The following is an 8,668-nucleotide window of genomic DNA, read 5'->3' on the forward strand; positions in this document are numbered from 1 at the left end:
GTCATGCATATCGGTCTGATACGCACCGATGTAAAGGCATATCAAACCCAAGTTTAACAGAAAAGCACTTCACTAGAAAAAGGGATTTTGCGTGATGCGACCCTTGAAACCAGGGTGGCCTAGCGTCCAGGAGTGCAAGATCTTAACCATCTAGCAACCTTCTATTTTGTGATAATAAGTGAAATAAATTATCTTTTATTAAAATTAATTCTTACATTTAATCTAAACAAATAAAATATTCAATAACTCTAAGTACAAATTAAAAAGTATAATATTTAAAATTATTATTTTATAAACCAATAAAATAAATAATTTATCAAATCCATATACATATATTTTTAATTTCAATAAATTTATACAAATAAAAAATATTATTAATAGAATAATTATTTTAATACTTAGAATTATTTATGTAGACTTCACAAATTATAATATTTATTTTATAAATTATTAATTAATATTTTAATTTGCATAAAATAACAATGCATTTTTTATTTAAAAAGATAAAATATTGTTTACAAAATATTTGACAATATAATATAAATTGAATCTTTCAAATCCACTAATCTACATTTAAATACTTTTTTTTATTTTAAAAAATTCATAAAAATAAAGTATTAATAATGGAATGATTATTTTAGTAATTAAAATTTATGAATTTTCATATGATATGCATCTTCAAAAATTTTAATAGATTTGATATATTTTAAGTTAAGATTATATATTTTATAAATTATTAATTGATATTTTCATTTACATTTTATATAAACATATTTATTGTTTTCAAAAATAAGAGTATTATTTATTGAACATTCACGAATTAATATTTAGTTGATTTTTCCGTTTATGTTAAAAATTGAAAATAGTAAAAAAAATTGATATAATAATTCAAATATGATGGTTGCATATGTTTTGTGCCTTGGATTTTAATAAACATAAAAATTGAAGCATTAGCAATAAAATTGTATAATATCTATCCATCTCGTTATATCAATAGTAATATATTTCTTTAGTTATAGCATTAAAATATACAATTCCTATGTATTTATATATTATTTATAATTATTTTGACATTAAACTTGAAGTTATTAATATAATTATTGAATTTGTATACATTTCCTTAGCGTATCCAAGCATTTCCGTATTTTTCATCCATATCCATGTATTTCCCAAGCGTATCCATATCCAAGTTGTCCGATATAATACTCGATACCGATACTTTAATCCTTGGGCATATTTTGATTGACGGTCAATATTGGCTCATAATGAATCAGAGGAAGACGATGAAAATGAGGAGTTCAATTAGAAGTGGACATATTATGAATAACGAAAAATAGAAAGAAAATGAACAACACCACCGAAGATGGAAGTGATTTATCAAAATCTAAAGGGGGTAGATTGTGATTTGTGAATCATGAGGGAGAAAATACTTTTCGATGCGATTCTGTTTTTTTTTCCAGATGTGGCAATGATCCATGTCAGCGGAATTGAAATGGATGTGAAACACATCGATTCCCAAACACCCTCCTAATTGTTACAAGAAACATCAGCATCGTGTTTCAAGCGATTGTGAGTTATGCGGATTCCAAGGTGTTTCCATTTCCGCTGTTTTCTTCCTTAAAACAGTCCAACCAAATATATTTTTTGACCGTTGAAGTAGAATCTCTTGTGAGGCACGTAGGTGGACTCAAAACGGGCATGCGACAAGTTAGTAGGGCTGTTCATAAGAAGGCCCAACCCGACCAAATTGACCAACCCAATTTGAGTCGGCCGGGTTTTCATCAGCACCAGTCGATTTCAGGTTGTACAAATTCATAAACCGATGGTTCGGGTCGGTTTCGGTTTTCAAACTGAAACTGAACCGACTTAGTTCCTACTTAACTAAAAACTGAAATATCCAAAAATATATATTCCAATATCTATATCTAAAAAATATATATCACGAAATATGCCAGATATATATTTCCAGAAAATATATATTCCAATATATTTGTATGTATATTTTTGTTTATATATATATATATTTCTAAAATACATATTTCAGTTTTAAATATATTTCCAGAAAACTAGGTAGCCATGGGGGGCATGGATGAACTTAGAGCCGAAACCGACCCAAACTGACCCAACCCGACTCAAACCGACCAGGTTAGTTTTACTTAACACTAGGTCGGTTTCAATTTCCATCTTAGGTAACCCGACCAGGTTGGGTCGGTTGGAAAAACCTCAGTAAACCAACCCAACCCAACCCGTAAACAGCCCTACAAGTTAGTGGTTGGTGTGGTGCAATAACAAAGCCAGAAATTTTAATTTAGGGGTCAAATTAAATAAAAAAATGAAATAGGGAGTAGAAAAGGTAGGGATTTGAAAGATATGGGATGCATAGGTTTGGATCGATTACAGATTTAAAAAAAATAAAGTTTTTTTTTTTTAATTTTGAGAAACATTTCATTAAAGTTTGGGGGGAGGGGCAAGGACCCCACCAATATGCTTGGCTCCAACCCTGCTGGGGTGCATGTTGCGTGTATTACCGTGTACATGTAATAGCCTAATAGGTCGTGTTCGTATTTATACCAACCCATATGTCCGGTTAACTATACGTTGGCACGATATATGATATATCAACACTAATGAAGTAATGAGGTTGGTGAACATGTTTTCAACGATGACACGTGGAAGATCAAAAATGTGCCACGTTAAATACACCTTCGTAATTCGTTGGAGTGTATCATATTGTCTCTCTTTTATTGTTTTTAATTTTTTTTTTTAATTTTGTTTGTTTTTAAAATTTTAATTGGTCAGTCGAAAATCGAAATTCCAATGGAAGAAGAGGTTTTGGAACGAAAGAAGAGAGGGAACTAAGACCAGGCAAATAGCAGCATGTGTTCGTTAAAATCGCCCCTAAAAACCCGTAAAGACCATTTCTAAATCCGACCATCCACTCCCGAGTCTCGACCCATTACAACACCACGTTTTCCTCTCGCCTTCTCACCTCCATTACTAGTATTAGCTCCTCTCTTGCTCACGTAAACCCAACCAGATCCTCGTTTTTGTTTTTGTTTTTTTGTTTTTTTGTTTTTTTTTTGTTTTTTTTGCAAATAGACCACCACCCAATCTGAGTTCAATCTCCAGGTATTTCTGTTGTTTGATTTCTTTCTCATTCCAGTATGAGTTTTCTCCGCATTTAATCATATATTCGTGTCTTATGAGTTGAAACCTCTTCTTTATTGTGCTCATGATGCCTATTTCTGAAATATTTGCTTTTAACTATTGTCAAGCTCTGCTTGGGTTATGATTTAGAGATCCATGCATTTGTTCATGAACATTTATTGATTTCCTCAGCATTTTAGTGTATCTTTAATTGTGTTACACTTGGGTTTCTCTTAACTAAAAAACTGTTCTACATTCTAGAAAGTTATTCCAGATTCTGTGCCTATTTCCAACTATCTGCAATTCTGTATTGCCAATCCAAATTTTTCGTCTTGCTTGCGTTTCTTTTCTTTTTACCTTCAATGGATTTTGGAGACTGAAAGCGGTCATCATTATTTCAGCTGATAATCTTTTCTCTTGAAAGATGGTTGTCAAATCCTGCAACATTTCTGGTGATTCTGAAGCTTATATATCCAATGCTCTGTTTTGGGTTATTCTGGAAAGGTTGCTTTTACATCTTATTGGAACAGTTTCTGGTGCTTAGAGGCATTACATCACCTTCTGATTTCTGCGGAAGATGGATTGTACTGATTGGTGACTGCTGCTCTATTGCATTCTAATTGGTGCACTGTGCAATACCGATACTAGATATAATCTTAAGGTATCTAACTTGAAACTTGAAAGAGTGGAATGGGTCTTAAAATGTTTCCAGTTTCCTCTGTTAAAGACAACCTGGGGAGATGGACTTAACATTTGATGGAAATATGAAATTAGAAGATCCAAAAAGAGAAAAGAAACAGAGCATTTTTTTTAACCAAGGATTCATCCTATCTGGTGACTACACATTGATTTGGATGCATATGAACCTGGCACTTGTTTGAGATAAAAGACTTTTAGATCAAATGACTGAGATCTTCTTGTTAAGACCATGCTTGAATGTAGGAGAATTAAGTTGGGGATCTAAATGGTAGGTCTTTCCATGCTTGCCATTCCATTGAAGATCATCATTATGGGCTGCATTGTCGAGAAACTTTATGTTATCTTCTTTTCTGTATAAACTCATAATTTCCCTATGCACAAACATGCAGGAAAATATTAATGCACACATGAAATTTCTAAATTCTAAATCACTCAGATTGTGTAGAGAGAATAAAACACAACCTTTAATGGGTGGACAGCCCATCTGTACATAACAACAGAAATAGGCTAGACTCTAGAGCATGGCAATACTTCCATGTACTCTGTTAATTGACTAGGTTTAGTTTCTATAGGATTGCGTTGGAGCATGGAGCATCCTAAGAACAAATTAATTATTTCCTGATAATTTTCAACGGCAACAGGTTTGATGGGACAATATGAGTGTACATACGTAACTAGATAAAATAGTCTCCACTAAAACACCATAGAAAAAATGAGTTTGGTCTCTGGAATCATTATTTTACTTTTCAACTGTTGCTTTTCTATAGTTGCTACTTTTTGATACACTCCTTCCGGGAAATAGTAGTTGCATTATTAATGTTGTCATTATGGATAAATACTTTAGCCTATCCTGAAGTTCCATAAAGACCCTAGAAAGATCCTCCCTTAGTTTCTTCCTAATCCTTAAAACATAAAAGATGCCCTTAATACCAGAAATGTCCTTCATTACAAAGAGAGATTGAGAGATTGTGATTACTGATAACCTTTAAAAATAATTATGGTCAGGGAAGGCAATTAGATCTGCTGGAACAAAATGATGGCAGTACCAACGTTGTGGTCGGTATACTTTTCCTTTGGCTTGAGAGGAAAGCAGACTGTAAGCCATGGTGGGCATTTGGATCCATTTAATTTAAGGTCAAATTAAATAGAGGCACTATTAGGATTTTTAAAAATAAATTTAATATGATTATGGCACTGAACAGAACAAAATGGTGAAACAGGATCCATGTAGCCAATCCCATATAGTTGGGAAAAGGTATGGCGACGATGATGTGTGATTACATGCTAATGGAAACTAATGGCAGGCTAACTGAGTGGTGGTTTTTGTCTTGCCATGTCAGTCAACAGAACTGGTTAGAGTCCTTTCAGAAAGGTCAGGGGATGTTATAGCATTTGTTAGAAGCTTCAGAGGATGTTTAAGTATTTCTTTTAAAGATTCTCATTTGCGTGCACTTTGGATGCTTTTGCGACAAGTGTTGATGGTTTCATCAGAATAACATCTTAATAGAAGTTATTAAGAGCCATATCCAACATTTACAGTTTTAGTGTGACCAGCAGGACTCTGTATTTCAGGTGAACTTTTTGATGATCAACCAGCTTGACAGGCACAGGACTTCTGTGAATTTAGAAATTCACCGCCTAAAGAACAGGGTGAGACAACAAAAGTGTAGGGCCCGAAAACGTAAGGAGATCGAGAAAGCAAAAAGAAATGAACAAACCCTATTTCCCCCAGATATGTTTACCATGGATGCACCCAATTTGACTAATGCAAGTCCTGAATTGAGATATAATATAGGTAAAATTGTAGGACCTATGGTTGGAACAAATTCAATGGATATTGTTCAAGGAGATATCCACCAAGGTACAACACATAATTTTTTTTTTGTTTGTTTGTTTGTCTTGAGATCTGCAAATATTCAAAATTCTATATACTGAGTGGTTTTTCTAATTCAGGATCTCACCAAACTCCTTTAATCACTGCACACCACCAACAACAAAATTGCGGTGTCCTGTATTTTGGAACTGATGCAGAGAACACCACAGACATAATACCTACACACAGTCATACATCTCTCCCTCATAAGGTAAAGTCTCCATTCTATTCCTTATGGTATGGTAAACATTTGATGGGAGAGAATATTTTGGTCTAGAGAACACTGGCATTACAGGTTGAATAGTTGATTCCTTTGCTCCATGATTAATAAATTGGAACTGTATGATTTCAAGATAGTTGGTCAGAACAGGAAAGGGTTGTATCTTACCATGCAATTATGGATGAAAGCTATACATCTTGCCCATCCAAAACTGCTTTGGATACAGATTTGTAAGACGCTATCCATCAATTTTGATCTCAATACACTGGGAGGGAACATAGAATATGCCACCAGTTGTTTGGGTGATAGTTAGAAAACACAATTTAACTAATGAAGTGATATTAGTAAAAGCATAATGCTTAATGCAGAATGTGATGCTTCTATGTATTTTAATTTCATTTATTGATGCAGATTCTGCAATCTGCATATGAGTCTAGTACCAATGCTCCCAAATCTCAAGACAATAATGTAACAGAACTTCCTAATCAGAGTGAACAGTCTAGATTTGATAATGACCTAATGGCCCGTCGCCTCAAGAATAGAGAACGACAACGCAGATATAGGGCCCGGAAGCGTCTTGAAGCAGATAAGAAGAAGGCTTCTCTTATAAACCAATCAACTATGATCCAAGAACACTCCCAACTGGATGGCTCCATTAGTAAGTTTGTGACTCGTGTGCGTCGCGAGCGAGATTGGAAAAAAGATGCAAGGAGGGCTCATGTATCTGAGGAACCAGAAATCATGTCAACTGGACTCCTCTTGCCTGCTCATACATTTGTAAGTGAAGATCAGTCAAACTCTTTGCCATCAGAAATAAAGGTAGAACCACCATTAGAAGGTGAATTCCTGCCTGAGCAGTCTTTAGGCTTGAATGATATCCAACCTAATGAGGTAATATATGGTTGGAGAGATTGGAAAGCTGCTGCAAGAAGCAGGGCGGATTGAAGTATTTATGACTGGTGAAGACTGTTTTGCTAGTGGGATGCCTTATCGTTTGGCACTTAGTTGCTTTGTATGGCAGAATGTACATATTACACATATGTCTGCCAACCTAAAACTGTTTGAAAGGGAGATCATCAAAGAATGTCCAAACCAAGCAAGAAACAAATATAAAGAATCTGGTGAGTTTGTAGTGGGACTTGTGTTCTATGTCCTCCATTTTTTTTTTTTTTTTTGTATAGTAATTTTTTGTTGTTGCACTTGCAGATATGATTGGCATTACAAAAGTTCTCCGATCAACCGTTAGATCATTAGAAACTGCATATTTTGGTACAGCAGGACAATTCACCTTACTATATGGATAACAAAATCAGATTTGAGTTCAGATGTAATGTGAATCTTCAAGTAATTGCTGTTAAGGATGACCTAGGTATATGGTGTGTATGGATAAAATTGTAATGCAGAGGTGCAGACAAAAACAAGCATAGTCATTCTATGCATACTTTTCTCATGTAATTTGAAGCCTTAATATACAAGTAAACTTTTTTGAGATAAAAAAAGGTTGCTTTGTATCATAGAAGGAAGTGTGAAAGGGAGAAAAATGGACAAAATGTACAAAACATATTTTTAGGATAGCTCCCTCAAAACCACACACACCCCAAGTTTTGCACTTGTGCTAAACTATTAGCCATGGAATTCACCTTTCGAGGGTTGCAACGGAGTTGCAGCTGAATGCTGGCGAAAATTTCTCTGATTTCGTTTAACAAATGACCCAACTGCCAAGGTCTGTCTGTTATTCGGCATCATGGAATGACATTAGCCGAGTTCCCTTCTTGGCAAAGTGAGATCTGGGGGTGCTTTGAAATGGGTGATAACTTTTCCTTCGACAGAATTTTGATTGAATGGCTTGATGCCTTTTCATTCTGATTTCCTTGAATATATAGCTGAATATACAATAATTAAAGGCTGATTTGTCTCTACCTACAGCTATACTAATTTACAGAGATTTAAGGCTGATTTATCTCTACCTACAGCTATACTGATTTACAGAGATTTAAGGCTGATTTATCTCTACCTACAGCTATACAATCTTCTTATGGAAAGATAATATGAATACGAAATAAATAGGCTGTACAAAATAAATGTTTGCTCTATATGGCAACATCCCCCCTCAAATTGATGCTGGTTGATCAAGAAGCATCAATTTGCCAATAAGAAATTGATGGCGCTGTCGAGTAAGAGACTTGGTAAACACATCGGCAATTTGCAAAGCTGTGGAAACATGTGGAAGAGAAATAACTCGAGTATTTACAGCATCTCGAATATAATGACAGTCAACTTCAATGTGCTTGGTGCGCTCATGGTAGACTGGATTAGTAGCAATTTGAATAGCACTAGTATTATCTGCATGTAGAGGAGTGGGATTAGATTGAGGAAATCCAATCTCAGTCAACAATCCTTAAGCCAAGTAATCTTAGAGCAGGCAGCAGACATTGCCCGATTTTTAGATTCAATAGAAGATTTAGAGACCCAATCTTGTTTCTTACTCTTCCACGAGATCAAAGAATCCCCAAGAAACATACACCAACCTGTAATAGAGCGACGAGTATTTGGGCAGCCAGCCCAATCGGCATCGCTAAAAGCACTAAGGTGCAAAGAAGACCCAACGGGAAAAAATAAACCACGACATGGAGTACCCCGAAGATATCTTATGATGCGACGAACTGCAGCCAAGTGAAGATGACGGGGAGAGTGCATAAACTGACTAACTTGCTGGACAGCAAAGGAAA

The 8,668-nt window shown here is 34.9% G+C and overlaps 1 protein-coding gene across 6 annotated transcripts; it reads left to right on the plus strand.

Annotated features, from left to right (window-relative positions):
• The first annotated feature begins 2,855 nt into the window (after positions 1-2,855).
• LOC148804432 (FAM50A-like protein) lies at positions 2,856-7,438 on the plus strand. 6 transcript variants are annotated; one of them, XM_088896025.1, is made up of 6 exons: positions 2,856-3,129; positions 3,549-3,808; positions 5,419-5,707; positions 5,800-5,930; positions 6,351-7,060; positions 7,146-7,438. In XM_088896025.1, the coding sequence occupies exons 3-5, from the start codon at positions 5,431-5,433 to the stop codon at positions 6,882-6,884; spliced, it is 942 nt and encodes a 313-aa protein (XP_088752151.1). In that variant the 5' UTR covers positions 2,856-3,129; positions 3,549-3,808; positions 5,419-5,430; the 3' UTR covers positions 6,885-7,060; positions 7,146-7,438. The 6 variants fall into 6 exon arrangements, with proteins under 6 accessions (XP_088752151.1, XP_088752147.1, XP_088752150.1 ...); XM_088896021.1 differs by having other exon boundaries at positions 2,860-3,129; positions 3,549-4,114; XM_088896024.1 differs by lacking the exon at positions 3,549-3,808 and having other exon boundaries at positions 2,862-3,129.
• Positions 7,439-8,668: the final 1,230 nt, after the last annotated feature.

Source organism: Nelumbo nucifera, chromosome 1 (genome assembly GCF_055504915.1).
Source record: "Nelumbo nucifera cultivar China Antique chromosome 1, China Antique-T2T, whole genome shotgun sequence".
Lineage (NCBI taxonomy): Eukaryota > Viridiplantae > Streptophyta > Magnoliopsida > Proteales > Nelumbonaceae > Nelumbo > Nelumbo nucifera.